This window comes from Fringilla coelebs, assembly GCF_963513975.1.
Source record: "Fringilla coelebs genome assembly, chromosome: 3".
In the NCBI taxonomy this organism is placed as follows: Eukaryota; Metazoa; Chordata; class Aves; order Passeriformes; family Fringillidae; genus Fringilla; species Fringilla coelebs.
The window spans coordinates 64,055,435-64,071,816 of NC_140030.1; the positions used below are offsets into that span (position 1 = coordinate 64,055,435).

The window sequence follows — 16,382 nt, forward strand, 5'->3', positions numbered from 1 at the left end:
ATCAAGACATGCATGTATGTCCTCTCCTTCAGGCTTGCTTTGACCTGAAGCTCCTCTCTACATCCATCTTTATAAATGCAAATTCTTAGTTCCGTAATTTTTTCAAGGCCACTGTGTAATTGGCTCTGTAAATTTAGAATCTTGCCTAATGCTGGAGCAGATGAAAGCAAGAAAATCTCCAAAGAGGAATGCAAACACGTATAATCCTTCAAAGGGAAGGATATGCTACTCTGAAACAGTATTTTTCTGGAACTGCTTATTATGCCTCTCACTTACTGTGTTCTCTCCCATTTAACAACAGGAGGAAACAATCCAGCGAGCACGGGAGGAAGATGAGAAGAGGAAAGAAATAACGAATCACTTCCAGGGCACACTGAGTGAAATCCAGGCTCAGATCGAGCAGCAGAGTGAGAGGAACATGAAGCTCTGCCAGGAGAACACGGAGCTGGCAGAGAAGCTGAAGAGCATCATTGACCAGTATGAGCTGCGGGAAGAGGTGAGCAGCGCCCAGAGTGAGCACAGCCGGCTGTCCAGGGGACCAGGAAGCGCTGCCAGCAGCCTGGCCATCATTCGGCTCTCTCACAGGGTAGCCCCCACCGTGCTTCGCCCTCTGAGCAGCGCCGTGCCGGCAGCAAGCCCTCCGGTCCTGCGGTACGGAGCTGCGTGGGACAGCCACGGCAACTCTGCTGCTGTGTGAGAGGGGCTGAGGCACCCAAGCAGCCGGAGGTGCCGGCTGTCTGCTGAGCTGCCCCAACCCCTGTCACAGCTCCCCCAAATCCCTGGGGACCCCCCCAGCATCCCTTTCCTCCTTCCCACTAACCTCCCTCTGGGTACATCCCAGCTCCCGTTTCTTTAGGCAGCCTGTTCTGCAGGTGACGACATATATATTGTGTTCCCTCCAGAAGCAGGCTGGAGAAGAGCTCTCATGTAAACTATTTGACCCTTTCCCAAAAGCAGAAAATTAGGATGACAGATAAAGAAGACCCTTTGAATTAAAATAGATTATTTTTTTAAAATTTTGACTCCAGAAAAAAATCCTGCAGCAAAATTCCAAACTGCCTTTTTTTTTTTATTTTATGACAAACATCAACAAATATCACAATGGGTTTTTTTATAGTTTCTAAATCCATTTACTGTGAGCCTGAGTGCAATCAGACAACATTATCATACTGAATAAAACATAAGTTATCTATCTTTACAATCTGGAATGACTGATATAATACCTGCTTTTCCAAATCTGTTGAATCATGTATGAATTCCTATACTGAATGAAGGAAATGTGCACTCCTCTCCTGTGCTATGAGAAGAAAATGTAAACCAGAGGGACACATGCAGAATAATTGCTCCTATGAATTTTATCTAAGTGAATTAAGACTGAAGAAGGCTATCAGCAACATTTATCTCCTGCAAGTCACCATGGAGGCAGACATTTCACAGGCTAGAGGAGGCCTCTGGTTTGTTTGGTCTTATCTCCAGATCCCCACTCATGTCCTGTCACCCAGGCCCTCCCTTGTGCAGGTGTGTCCAGACCAAAGGGGATGTGCTGGGCATGACAGAGGATGTCATGTGCTTGTATTTGCACAGAGGATGTCATGTGCTTGTATTTACAGAGAGGATGTCATGTGCTTGTATTTGCACAGAGGCTGTCATGGGCTGTGCACATGCTCCCAAGTACTACAGGTGCAATGTGCCTATGCCATCATCCACACTGTGGCTATTTAACAGCTAAAAAGAAAGTGTGTCCCCAGCATATTTATTACTGGTGAGCAATTATTTGATTTTCAGTCACACTTGATTCTACTGATGACTGCATACATAGACCTTAGAACTGGCAAAGATACTAAGGCTTTTTTTTTTCTCACAATAAATCAAAATTGATAATGTACACCAGTTTCCCTCCCCATGCTAATTCTGGCCCAGTTTATTCTTATCAGAGCTGTAACTTTTTAGTAATTGCAATAGGAGTGTCTTCTTGTTTTGCAATGATTTTGTCTTTTAAGTGTTCCAGTAAATAGCTGTACATGTACAAGCATGAAGGTATATGTAGATAATTAAACCTGCATATTCAGCAGATTTCTTTTTTTTACAGCACCTTGACAAAATATTTAAGCACAGAGAACTTCAACAGAAACTGGTGGATGCCAAGTTGGAACAGTCTCAGGAAATGATGAAGGAAGCTGAGGAGCGACACCAGAAAGAGAAGGAATATGTATGTACTTATCCTTCTAGTTTGTCTTTTTATTTAGCTTTAGGCCAAAACAAGCCCTGCATGCTATTTCACAAATATATTCAGGTCCAATCTGGGGTACAGTAGCAGAGAAGTTTTTATAACTACCATCAGTTCTCAGTGCAAAGAAACAGCCTCTGAAAGGCTGCTTGCATTGTCATTTACAGATTTAGAGGCACGCTGCAGAGCAGTGGGTTAGAGCCCAGACTGTTTCAGATAACTCACTGTTACCGTGCAGTTGGTGCCTGGTGATGTTGGCTCAGGTGATGCCATTGGTTGTCAGTTGTCTCTGATAGTTGCTACTCCACCTCCACACACGATATGAATGCACACATCTAAACCACCAAAGAGGAGACCAAGAATGTGGGATTAATGTGAAATGGCTGAAGGCTGCTATTCCACCAGGCATCCTGCCATGGATCCACTTTTGCCCTGGAGGAATCCACAGGAACCACTTGCTCTTATAAAGCCTCCCCTTCTTCACTGTTTCCCTTCTTATACTGGTTTGCCGGTGCCTCTTTCAGGCAGGCAGGGTCTGGATCCGTTTAGCAGCTTTGTCTGCTCTTCCTCCCTTTCTGGAGACAAGCACATCTCTAGCAGGGGGACAGGGAAAAGTAGGAGGCATGTCCTTTGCAGGCACAGCTGGGATGGAAAGAGGACACTCCTCCATCTGGAGTCTCACACATTTTGTGACTCAAACAGACTAAAATTAATTTTCTCAGACTGCTGGGTATTTTCACAGCAATCCTCACATCTACAAAGGATCGGAGTTCAATGCAGGCACATGGTCTCTCTTTTCAGTGGAGGCAGCAGCTCTCAGAGGGAGTGACAGTCTCTCGTCAGCTGGAATAAAGCTTTAGTTTTCACCAGTCCTCCAACTAACTCAGGGGCAGCATGAGGCATTTCTATAAAGAGAGAACATTTATCCCTTCCCCGTATCTGGAAACAGATATATTACCACAAGCATGGCTCTAATGGGTATCTTAAAATACTCAAAATAGATGAAAACATGGGGCTCTAAGACTTCTTGTTAGAGCACAAGGGAAAGACAGCATATACCTCTTACCAAAATCAGCCCATAAGAGCATTTTTCCTCTTTCTCTGCACTTATCTTGCAGCTGGAACACCCACTCCTGCTCAGCTTTACTCCCTGCTAAAGAGTGAGGGTGAAAACGAGCTGGGGCTTCTCTGTGCAAATCTGCATATCACTGCATGACAATCTGTAGTCCAGCTGTCTTATTCTCCTTCACTCTGAAACTTACATAAAGCCAAACCCCAAAATTTCATTCATGACCATTGATTCTTGGCAGATTTAAACTCCAAAAATCTCCAGGCGTCCAAGAAATCACTTACAATGGCAAAGTAAATATGGGCTTAATTTACTGATGTCACTGGGAGTTCTGCTAATGAGTACCAGATTTCAAATACTGAGGGGAAAAAAAAACTCAGAACAGAAGATATAGAAGACCAGGCATTGGCTCTGTGGAAAACTGGCATATACAGCCTTGTGCCAATGACCTTTCATGCTGCACCTCTCAGAACATGAATTTTGGGGCTGCTTGTCATCTGTGACAGTCCCTGTTTTAGCCAAAACTTCTTTGTATGTATTATCCAGAACTGGTAAGCACAGATTTGGTATTTTCATTTCTTTTAAAGCACTGAAAGTCATCACTGTCTACAACTGGGAGCCCAAGATTTTCTTTTGGGCTTTGCTGTGTGTAAGAAATAACAGGTTTGAAAACCAGCTACAAAACCTTTATGCAGTGGGTGTATAATGGTATGCACGGTGTACAAAGAATATTTTTCCCATCGTCCAAATGAATGCTTAAAAATCCTGTCCTTGAGGCAGGCTGGTGATGTATGGCTAACATCACCCCCAAACAAGGCAGATTTAGCTGCAGAAATTAAGGCCAAAAGCCATGCAATGAGTCAAGGCACAATTAGGCGTGTCACGATTCATCACGGGTAGCCCAGCACCCAGAGAGCTGGCCTACACTTGGCTCCCACCTCCATCCTATTGATGTGCTCTTAGTCCCTCCCACCCAGCTATTGTGCTAGTGTCTGTGGGAGTAATGTATACACATGTATGTGTGAAATCAAGGTGCTTTTGATGGAGTTCTCTCACTTAGCTCTAACTCCCTCCAGCTCAGTAATGTGCAAAGTCAGAACAGCTTTCAGAACCTTTCTCTCCATAGAATTTTCTCATCCCTGTGCATGACCTTTGCTGCAGGATTTTGCAAGTGTTCTTAAATGAAAATTATTGTGTGCTTTTATCAATTTATTACTCTTTGAAGGCTCACTTTGATGTCTTCCCATGCACTTCTTCCATGTGGGAAACTTTGCCCCTATGCAAAACTTCTTTACCTCAGACAATGAGAGGTGTTCCCTCTTGCAGAGCGTGTACACCTCAAAAGGAGGTCATCTCATTGCTTGCACAGTTCACTCTACACATGCATCAAAGAATGCAATTCCCTATTGAAGCCTAACGTGTGGTTTCCACAAAGGGACAGCTTGACCCAAGGAGGCTATTTTATCACCATCCCACAACTGGTCAGCACTACATAATTGGAATTTACAGAATCTGACAGCAAAAAGAGAAGTTTAATTTTCACTAAGCCAGCCCCTGTGACTGTCTGGGCCTCCAGCAGCTACCAAAGCTCTAATAATAGAATGTAGCATCACCACCCTTCACTAAAGTGCTGCTCTGTAAACACCACATGCAATATTTATTCATTTCTTGATACTTCAGCCTCCTCGTTACCACTTCATAGTCTATTAATAAATGTATCAGTTCTGATTCATTTTCTCCCAGCTTGGTGTTTGCAGATGACCTCAGGCTGCATAAGAACATGTGCTAATTTGAACAAGCCTCTCTGTGGCTTGCTTCCATTACAGAAGAGTTTATTAACTCTTGGATTTTTGCTGACTGCAGAAGTTATAATAAGGGTCAATAAGAAAGAGGGAATTCATTAAGAGGCAAAAGAAGCTACTTTTCTTTGCCTTCCCTGTCCATCTGTTGTGCTGTGGCCGAAGACATGGTGCAGGAGTTGGGACCATTCCATTATTCCAGTCACATTGGGTATAGGGCTAACCCTAGCTGTGATTGAAGCAATTCAGATAAAAGTCCAATCCTCAGAAGTAACGACTGACCTAGGGACTGGGTAGCTCTGAAGGTTTTTGAAGCACATTTCATTAAATCATTCAAACCCTATAAATTCTAAAAGACACTCTAAAGCAGTAGATATCAAAGAAAGGTGAAATTTAAAAATCCAGATTTCATCCAGGCTTTTAAATTTTTTTTTTTTTTGTACATGAAAAGCATACCCTCTTCTGAGAAAATAAATGCACAAACTGATGCTCATTTAACCCATGCCAACTCTTTTTACTGGCCATGGCATATCCTATTTGAAATTTTAATCAACAAGACCTGAATTAAAGAACTTGATTTATCTCCATGGAATCAGACATCAAATTAAATTCTCAAAATAAATATTAAGAGGCAGATATAAAATAAGTACAACACATAATTTCTTCATAATTGAGCTGTAAAACATTCTTGTCTAGGAAACTTTAGATGTTAAAAATTCAGTGGGTCCAAATCAAAGGGTCAAATTGATGAAAGAAATATTTTTCTGGAGCCAATAAGCATATGTTTCTATATGCAGCAAATCTAATTCAGATAGTCTCTGTGCCACAAACAGCTGGAGACCATCAGCATTTTAGGGTTCATCCTCAGCTCTTTTACCAGGTGGTATTTGCATAGTTTACATGTGTTATTTCCAATAAAATGGTTAGAATAAAAGTTTTTACTGGGGATCAAATACATTTTCAGCATGTGCTTCTCCTTGCCTTTCACTTCCAGTATAAGATCCCCTGACGTCCACAGTCCTTTTAATTATCAATATATTTTCAGAGTCCAGCTGTGCTATTTTAAATACAATTTACAGTACAATTTAAGTTCAATTTAATCCAACAGAGCAAAATCCTGTGGTAAAATAACTTCTTTATGTCTCATTTCTCAAGCTATCATTAGCATTCTTTTTCTAAAATATATTTGCCCTGACTAATAAAACACTTTATAAATGTTTGGTAGACGACAGGGATATTTCTTTAACACCCTGGTAAATGTTTCCTGCTTTTAGATTAAACCAATTGCTAAAATATTACTGTGTACTTTGGAAGTGCTGACTCAGAACTGCAGCCAGGAAAGGTCTATGCAAACCCCATTCCTACAGTTCCTTCAGCCTTGACCAATCCTCCTGTTTTATCTGCAGCCTGCAGATCGGAATGTGATTTTGCCAAACACCTTGGAGTAGGGAAGCACACCTTCCCAGGAGAAGCCAGGAAAGAAATTGCAGTCAAGCTCCTCCTGGGCTGCCTACTTAACCTGAGACATTTACCACCCTGAGCTGGTATTCTCCACTTGCCAGTGCAAACAGAGCCCAAAGATAACAGACAGCAGTGAATGTATGACATTTGCTATGCACTGGCTTTCTGAAAACTCCCAGATTTTTTGATGCAGGTCTGACTGTGACCATCCCCACATGCTAACTCACGGTCGTTAATGTAAAAGGAAGTTTACCATTCACTGGAGAGCAGGAATTTGCCTGGAGCTGTACTGAAATGAATGTGCCAGAAAGTATCATAACCATTCTCTAGAAGTCTGGTGAAGATGTGGTTAAAAACCACACTTTTTATAGCCCACTGTACTGCACACTTAATTCCAAGTAGGTTTTGAACTCCAATTCAAATATGCCTATGGAATGCAAATAGCCTGTCCCGTGTCTCAGGATAACACTAAATAGTCTGCCTTACCTAACTGCTCTAACTATATTCACCTGAAAGTTAGACCACTCCTTATCACAGTAACATGAGTAGCTGGAGGATGAGGATTTCCAACTGATAATCTAGGGACCTAACAATTTTTTCTCTGTTGCCCAAAACACAGCTCCTGAACCAAGCTGCAGAATGGAAGCTCCAGGCCAAAATGTTAAAGGAGCAAGAGACTGTCCTGCAGGCACAGGTGACGTAGGAGAGGTGATTGCATGGTGTGCCTTTGTTTGCCAGTTTTTAACCCATGAGGCACATCCCAGGTAAAGTATCCAAACTACTTTCTGTGTGTTCCTTCTAGCCTCATTCTACATCCCATAGACTATTTCAAAGAAAGCAGGTTATTTTCAAGCCAGCTGTAAGGTAATGCCCATACTGCAAACTGGGAGAGGGAGAGGAGAAGCCCTTTTTGCAAATATTTGGTATTTAAAAGAGGTTTATAAAAATGGAGAGAGATTTTTTGCGAGGGCATGTGATAGGACAAAGGGTAACAGTTTTAAAGTGAAAGAGGGAGAGACTTCTTTTACATATGAGGAATAAATGCTTTGCTATGAGTATTGTGGGACACTGGAAAAGGTTGTCCAGAGAAGTTGTGGATGTCCTGTGCTTGGTAGTGGTCATGACTGGCTGAATGGGTTCTGAAGTAACCTGGTCAGTGGGAAGTGTCCCTAAGGCAGAAGGATTGGACTATGTGATCTTTAAAGGTCCCTTCTGACCCTAATCTTTCTAAAGTGCTGATTTATGAGTGTTCACAGTGCTCAACCACAGAACAACATGTGTGTCTTGATTATTCACCATAACTACCCTTCAGGCAGGTTTCTTATACAGCAAAGCACTGGAGTACATACATATCAGGAAACAAGTTTAACAAACTGGAGCTTCTGTGCCCATATGCTTTTCTGAACTGGGGTGCAAAGGCAGCATTTTCATTAACTTTAACAGGAATTCCGTCTACTAAGGGCTTATAGAGAGGGATCTCTAGGATTTCATTGCTTAACTGTAATTTGAAACTTTCAATAAAATAAAATTACGTGCCAAAATTACGCCAGGAGTCAAGCTGGAGTGAAAGGCAGTAAAACCAAGCCATAGGCAGAATATACTACACTTTGGTAGCAATGCAATAATCACCTTGAATGTTCGAGTGAGACCTTGAATCAATGAGTGAGAGCACTAGATGACATCAAAAGAGAGAGTATCAGTAGATTCTTCTAGATTTAAGAAACAATTATGTAGATTCTTTGACCTGTCTGTGAGTAAGATTCCCCCAAGCAGAACCTTGAGGGGGATGGTGTCAGTCTGTCAGCCCCTCTTGCAGCTGCCAATCTCCTCACCCATCAGGAAGTGCCTCCTAGCCCTTGCTCACAGTTAATCATACAGGAAAGTTGTCCCAGCTTTTTCCTTGCAGATGGTCTAATTGCTGCCTGTTGAGCCATCAAGAAATTCCAGTGTTAAACTGATAACCTGGACACCTGCTAAGAGGGGTTTAATTTTTCGTGTGTTTTTTCAGAGGCTGAGATAAGCCAGTGGCACACTGAAGAACATCATATAAACTGGTGCTGACAATAGTTTAACAGGTTCTGCAATGAAACCTCCAAGGCCTCCAACTGAGTCTGTCCTGACTGCAAACCTGCTCCCGATTTTCTCAGAGTGGTTTTAATTAGACTTTTATGCTCAACCAGAAGGAAAAAAATTATGCAGGCAGACCTCCATAGCCAGCTTAATGAAGCTGGAGTTATTGATAAAAAACTAGAACATTTGATACAGAAAAAGTGTTTTTAGAAAACACCAGTCAAGTCTGTAAAAGCATTGAGAATACACTTGCTCCTCACAGACTTGTGCAGATAAAAATTAGGTGATTTGCTTCCTGAAATGAAATATACAGTTAAGTGTGTTGCTCAAGTGTGAGAGCTCTGTCACTTAGATACCAGCCTTCATTTGGAATTACTAGGAATGATAACATTATTAATATTATTTTTTTTAATTTTTATTATTTCCAGTATGGTAGCACCAAAGGACCTCCCTCATGGACCAGATGCTATAATGCAATGTGTTGTGCAAGTGTAGAACAGAAAGAGCATAAAGAGCTCTTTGATACATAAAACACAGAGCAATAAATAGATACTATGCCCCATCCCTGGAAGTGTTCCAGGACAGGTTTGGATGGGACTTTGAGCAACCCGGTCGAGTGGAAGGTGTCCCTGAGGGTCTTTGGGGTCCCTTCTAACAGAAGTCTTTCTGTGATTCTATGATTAACAGAGGAACAGCTGCATGGAAATTTATGAGAAGATGTTGGGTCAGTGAGATAGGGAGAAGCCATAATATAACCTTCACATTGAGATACCCCTCTGTTTCAGAAGAGGTGCTGAATACCCACTTCTTCCTTGAGCTGGAAGGAACTGGGGACATCATATTCATGCCAGCCAGTCTCTGGATGGCACAATGTGCCAGAGACAGCCAAATCTGGCACTCCAAATGGTGACAGGGATCTGGCACCAAACTGTGGTGGTGCTTCCCAGGATGCTGCATGCTCTCCCCAGGCATGATGCTTAGGGAGACTATTTTAGCTTCACGCATTGAAACCAAATAAAAAGATAGAAGCCAGCCAAGACCTTTAATGTTTAGTAGCCAGCACCGGGCAACCACTAAACCATGGCAACCAAGAAGAACATAACAAGGCCAAAGGGGTGTCCCCATGGTAGCACACTCTCAGCACCCCCCACTTCCCAAGGCCTTGCACTCACAGCAGTGCTGCCTCTGGCCTTCCTTCCCACACAGTCCTGCTGGATGCAGCAAGCCGGTCCTCTTCTCCCTGATCTTGGAGCACAAGTGCAATCTCCCAGTGAGTGACATCTCTCACAGCCTGGTCCCAGCCACTGTGAAAACATTCATTTATTATTCAGTTTCAATTGCAGAAGCTATTCTTAGTGCTGTGGTGCTGTTTAGGGACCCAGCTGAGGTCAGAGCTTGCCCTGTTCAAATGTGAAATGTTTTTGACCTAATTAAACAATACGCAAAAATTGGAAGGGAAAGCAGAGACAGCATTGAGGTGAGCTTTTTTCAAACAGATCTGGGCTAGGAGCCTCAGTTCTCTGACTCTCAGCTCTGCTCCATCACCTGGCTTTGGGAAGCTCAGGCATTTAGAGCTGTAACATCTCTTCCAAATGTCAACGTTCCACTGTTATACCTGGTAGCAGTGCCCCACCTAGGCTGTGGAACTTGGGCTGCCAAAACAAATCCCTCTGAGTTTTCACTTGTGCCTAGATCACAGCTCTGGCTACAGCCTTGTATAAATACAACATGCAAGCTTCATGTCAGCTAGCTGTGACACTGGAGTGCTCTGTATGGGTTGACCTGCCGTGCCTTCAACCAGTTCCATGGGGAAGGGCTGCAGCCTGTGCCCTCCCCTCAGCCTCCAAGGCCCTTCCAGCCCAGGGCAGACCTGGCTGGAACCTGCACTTGTGGCTGTGGCAAGGGGCACCATAACAACCAGCTTGAACAAGCATGATACATAACATAACTGTACTTGATTTCAAAATCAGAATGAAACCCACCCCACTATCAGCAACATTTTCTAAATCTTCTTTTCCTCAGTAACTTCACAGTAGTATCAGGGGAGGGGGTGAGTTGGCTACACCCCCTCTACACTACAGAAAAGCTCCTAGGTAATCCTTTATCCTGCTCCCTGCTGGTGTGGAGAAAGAAGGCAACCAGCTTCCACCCAGTACTGGAATACTGCAGGCTGCTCTTGACCCTCCCAGCGCTCTGCACCCATCCTGCCTCAGCCACCACATGTGACACCATCCCTTTTCCTAAGAGCTGCCAGGCTGGACAGATGAGAGGTCTGATGACCTAAACACTGCTGGGGATATTCTGGCACCAGAAGGAATGGAACAAGCTGGAGCTGGTCCATTCCAAAGGGAAAAAAACAACCAACAAACAAACAACTAAACAAATAAAAAATCCAACCAAACAAAACAACAACAACCAAACCACTCAGAAAAAGCTGAAAACAAGAAAATCTTACAGAAAAACTAACCTCAGATCTTTAGAACATTTGTTCCCCCAAAACCATCTGATGATTATAGATACAAAAAAATTGTAATAATGACAAAATACAGCCACAGATAAACTTTCATACGGCTGTCAGGTATAAACTGACGGCAAAATATGGAGCCCTGGTAGTCTGAAATCTGGCACATCGCAACAGAACGTTATTCTGCTCTGCTTCTCAGACTGTAGTGAAACTGGCAAAAGAGGCTGGCTGAGGAAGGCTTGCTCTGCCTTTGCTGGCCTTGCCTACAGCTGCAGTCCAAAACAGAGCTGACAAGGTGCCCTCTCAGCTTGCTCAAGCTGTGGTGCAGGGACATATCCTGAAGGAATGCAGTGCAGAATCATGGCGGTGTGAAAGTGAAGGGTGGGCTTTGTTTACCTGCCAGGTGACATTGAAAGTGAGCAGTGACACTCCTCTTCAATAGGGGAGTCCAGTGAAGCACATCAAGCACTGCCTGTGCAGCTCCTGGCCACAGCCTGAGCCAACAGGTGGAAAGATGGAAGAAGGGAAATCACTACTGCAGCGTGGTGTGGGGATGCCTCTCCCCCAGCTCGCTTGGACATCAAAAGCATCCTAGCCAGGGTAGCACCCAGGTCCCAGCCCAGCTGGAAGAGTACTCTGAGAAATCCACAAGGCATGTGAACAGCCAGGCAGCCACGCAGTATTGGCCTCCTCTGTCAGGGCTGAAACCCCCAGGTCAAAGCTGAGGTTTGGTGCCATCTGCCTGGTGAAGCAAGGCTCAGAGCTCAGGCACAGCTCCGCTCACGCTGGCTCTCACCGTGAGCTGATCACACTGAATGGTCCTGCACAGCAGCAGTGCTTGGACCAGTTCAGGTTAGTCCTTGACCATGGAGATGAGCCAGGGATCAAAGCAAGGCAAATGTTTTCAGAAGCCTTGATATCTTCAGAATTACTTTTCTTCTGGACACCCTGTATAGGGATACCACAGCTGCAACATTCAGGAGAGTAGGGCATCCATAACTCCCAGGTCTTTTTAAAATCCCTTGCCTGGCACTTTCTGTTCTTACTCAGTTTATCTTTCTACAATGAAGGAATCCCATTAGTCTGCAACCATAAAAAGTTGCAAAGAGTTTTCTGTTCCCTGATGTTTGTGCTTTCATGGTCCTCAAACAGAAACTAATTTCCATGCCCAAACACAATATTTATTTTATTATCTTCTACCAAAGTAGAAGTTCACCATCCTGGATGTTCTGAAATTAGTGAGGTTTTTTTCTCTCTCTGTTAATACAGATCACTCTCTACTCTGAAAGATTTGAAGAATTTCAGAAAACATTGGCCAAAAGCAATGAAGTGTTTGCCACATTCAAACAGGAGATGGAAAAAGTGAGTAGGAGCTCATGCCTGAACTCTGTAATTGATACTTTCCTTTTAGATTTTGATATTTTTCACTCTAATAATTCTACCTGAGATTGGACCATCTCTGCACATTTTGAAGAATAATTTCATCAACATTCAAAAAAGATTTAGGACATGCTCAGCCACGACTGACAGCAGGTTAGATTTCAGCTTTGCAACCTGAACAGCAGAAAGGAGAGTAGAAAGCTCTCCATTTCAGCTAAAACTGAAAATGCCAGGAAGAATAAATATTTTACTTAAAATATAATGTGGTGGCTGGGTACAGATCCCTGAGACATACCAGAGGGGGAGTCTGGAGCCATTTATCAGACCATGTTATCAGGAGTGTCCAGAACCTTCTAGGTGACTGACACTGTACAGAGAGTTGGACATAGGCTACACATATTTTACTAGAGTGTGTAGGCAGAGCTGAAGCCCACCAACCACTTTACACCATGTGGAAACAGCCCAAGAGACTGTTTCCTTGCAGCTGGGGTTCTTATTTCCTGTAATGAATGGGAGTTAAAAACCAAACACATCTACATATTGTACCTGCTTTGGGAATAAACAATGCTCTGCTCTGCCACTAAGGCTCAAAATCCTCATGCCCTGATCCAGGCAGCACCTAATAATTCTTCACAGAGAGAGTTCTGCCTGCAGAAAACCAACAGGAAAAATTGTGCTGTTTAGCTGGTGGTGTGTTCTGGAGGTAGTATAGAGGGGTGACTAGTCCAGGGGGAATTTCCCTGGCCTTGAGGGCTCAGAAGAGCCTGTCTTTAAAGTCCCAGCAGTCTAACACTGTAGTCTGGTAAAGGGACAAACAGATTCCACCAAATTCTTTGCCTTTTGTTTTTGTGGTAGTTTGTATGCTGGAAGTTGGCTATAATCAGCTGGCCCTACCATTGGGACTACAGACTAGAGGCTGAAAGTGATATAACAGCTGCTTCAAATGAAATCCATCCCTTAACATAAATTATTACTTAGCACAGACACTACAGCTGCTGGCAGCAGAGCTCTGAGCAGTGCCTAAGACTTGAATAAAGGGGCTGCCCTGATTTCATTTTTAGCATGGAATTTCTGTTGTGATTCAGCTTTTCTTCCTAATTCTGTAGATGACAAAGAAAATGAAGAAGTTAGAAAAGGATACTGCTACATGGAAATCCAGGTTTGAGAACTGTAACAGAGCATTACTGGACATGATTGAAGAGGTAAGCAGTCTTTCAGGATGCATCCTTTTCCCCACATAAAGCTTTAACTAGGAGATGAGATAATCCCAGAAGTCAGTGAAAAATTTCTTCTTGAATCTAAGGGTCTTTCAAGCTACCTTGATAACTGGATGTCCTTAGAGAAAAAGACAATTCCAACTGGTAGTGCTTTTAGATTGTGCAGATATCCATTACATCCATGAGAAACTGAATTATGTAACTCTGAATTTTAAGTGCTCTAAAAATGGGTGATTCTCAGTGCTCTCCCATACAAGCAAATTGGCATTAGTTCACTTCATGCTACTTTCTGCATAAGAGCATCCACCCAGGGAATTAATGTGTTCTAGCTAATGAACTTTAAAATCATGCCTTTCATTAACTTCCTGTGTAGTCAGACTCTAAGAGGCAAAAGCAAGTACTGTGTCTCACCATACTTTTAAATGTGCTGTCCCAGGGGCATTGCAAAGGAAGTTCATAAGCACACTGGAACTCATTCAAAGAAGATAGGCTGCCTGAAGTTTCACCCCAAACATAAGCTGAACTGGGACCAAATCTTTCTGGTTAGCTTTGTAGCTCTGTGCTATTGCTATTTCTATTTTTATGGATTTCTGTATCTCTTGTTTCCTCACTGGGTGTAGAAAATGTTCCAATTCAGGATGCTCTTACAGAGCCCAGAAGCAAGATAAACAAAAAAAAAAAAAAATTAAGCAGCTGGTTTGCCTCCAAATTCACACCCACACACACCAAAAGTCTAAGCAGGCTTTTGGTTGCTTATCTGCTTGGACATCCACTATGCTTTTCCATCTCTCCAGATCATCAGCAGGTATTCCTGCAAATATATTTGAGTGAAATTGATCTGAATATGTATGCAGAATGTTAATACAGTGTAGTTACAGGGATGAATTTCCTCTTGAAGCTTTGGTCCAAAACACCATAGTTATTGAAGAGCAGTTGGTGAAAGCCAGCCACCTGGCAGCATCCTCTGAAGGCTGCTCAAATAATTTCCTAATTGCCAGTTCCACTAATGAATTGCATGCACCCAAACTGAGCCTGTACCTTTGCCTGATGTCTTTGACTACAGAAAGCCATGAGGTCCAAGGAATATGAGTGCTTCGTGCTGAAAATCCAGAGACTAGAGAACCTCTGCCGTGCTCTGCAGGAAGAGAGAAATGAATTGTACAAAAAAATAAAGCAAGCACAGTTCCCAGAAGAGGTGAATGGAAATGGCATCTTAGAAGAAGAAGAAGAAGAAGATGAAGAAGATGATACTAAAAGAACCCCTTCCCCCTCTGAGCAGGAGAGCATTGAGCTGCATGAGAGTGACAAGAGGATGCTGAAGCAGCTGGCTGAAGCTTTCAGGGTGTCCCACAAGGCAGAGGAGTCCCTCCCAAGCAACAGCAGCAATCCAGAGCCCTGTGACACTCAAACATGTAATGCCACCCTGGTGCCAGAACCTCCTGCTCCTCTCACTCCACATTCAGAGGCCAGGAAAAACTGTGAGCAGCCCAGCACGAGCACACCAGCGCCCACTGAACACACACCAGCACTCACTGAAAGTATGACAGTGCCCACTGAGAACGGGTCAAAGCCCCCCAGAAGCACACCCTCACTTCCAGACAGGGTGCCAACACCCACAGAAAGTGTGCCAGTGCCTCCTGAGAGTGTGCTTGTCCCCACTGGGAACATGCCAATACCCACTGAAAGCATGCCAGCAACCCCTGAAAACGTGCCAACCCCCGCACAAAACACACCCATCTCCCTTGGGAATATGCCAGTACCCGTTCAGGGTCCACCAAAAGCTGCAGAATGTGGGGATGAGCCAGCAGGTAGATCTGTCCAGGGTCAGTCTGTGGAGCAAACAGGGGACACAGACATGGAAGCAGTGGATTGAAGACACCACGTGTCCAGGCTTGTCTTCTGCAAACCAGAGCTCTGCTTTGTCTCTAAATGGATACTTTTTTTTTTTTTTTTTTTTAAGAAACAAAAATTGGTTCCTAAAACACACTCATGTATTTGTATGCAAATGTAATGCACTTCTATTTGCTACCACTATCCAGTAATAATGGGTCTGCAAATTTTGCAGTCCTTCATCTGCTTGAAGTATAATATTTTCTTAATGACATGGAAATACAATGAAATCACAGGGGCTCTTTTTCCCAGCCATGATGAGTCATCTCATTCAGGAAAATAATTTTAGTGTTGCACTTCCATGTTTCAAAAACCATTGCAATTCTCATGCATATATTTAAAGACTCATAACTAATTCTATCTATTTGACATTGCTTAAAAGGTGGCCTACTTGGACACAGAGTGATTTTAATAAATGAGGTGAAAGGAATCTGTAATTACAAAGTAAAATAGTGAAACCATAAATGTGGTCAGCCATATCCAAGGAGCAGTGCAACAGACAGAGGTGAATTTTTGGGCAAGGAAATGACCACTCAGCACTGTAACCTGAACGCCCACAAGCTTTCAGCCTTACCTTCCATTGGTCTTTTCTGCTCAGTGTTCTAGAATAGGTTTTGTTTTCAACAGAACTACAGGGAAAGCGAAAGGGAAAAGATCTTGTCTGGATTCACATAAAATAACTGAAAACAGCAATTTCCAAATTGATGGCAATTCCCAAGGTAGGGGTCATAATCTCTATCTACATCTAACAGAAAACTGCTACGTTATCATACTATTTGGAATCACAAGACTGACAGTGGGGATC

At 43.2% G+C, this 16,382-nt stretch overlaps 1 protein-coding gene across 1 annotated transcript in view; it reads left to right on the forward strand.

The window, feature by feature from the left end:
• The window catches only part of TXLNB (taxilin beta), a 32,270-nt gene extending 16,601 nt beyond the window's left edge, over nucleotides 1-15,669 (forward strand). The window contains exons 5-10 of the mRNA XM_084203079.1: nucleotides 302-496; nucleotides 2,090-2,209; nucleotides 7,176-7,250; nucleotides 12,360-12,452; nucleotides 13,577-13,672; nucleotides 14,751-15,669. Coding sequence (XP_084059205.1) covers nucleotides 302-496; nucleotides 2,090-2,209; nucleotides 7,176-7,250; nucleotides 12,360-12,452; nucleotides 13,577-13,672; nucleotides 14,751-15,560 — 1,389 coding nt within the window. The 3' untranslated portion in view covers nucleotides 15,561-15,669. The remainder of the gene's footprint in view (nucleotides 1-301; nucleotides 497-2,089; nucleotides 2,210-7,175; nucleotides 7,251-12,359; nucleotides 12,453-13,576; nucleotides 13,673-14,750) is intronic.
• The last annotated feature ends 713 nt before the right edge of the window (nucleotides 15,670-16,382 follow it).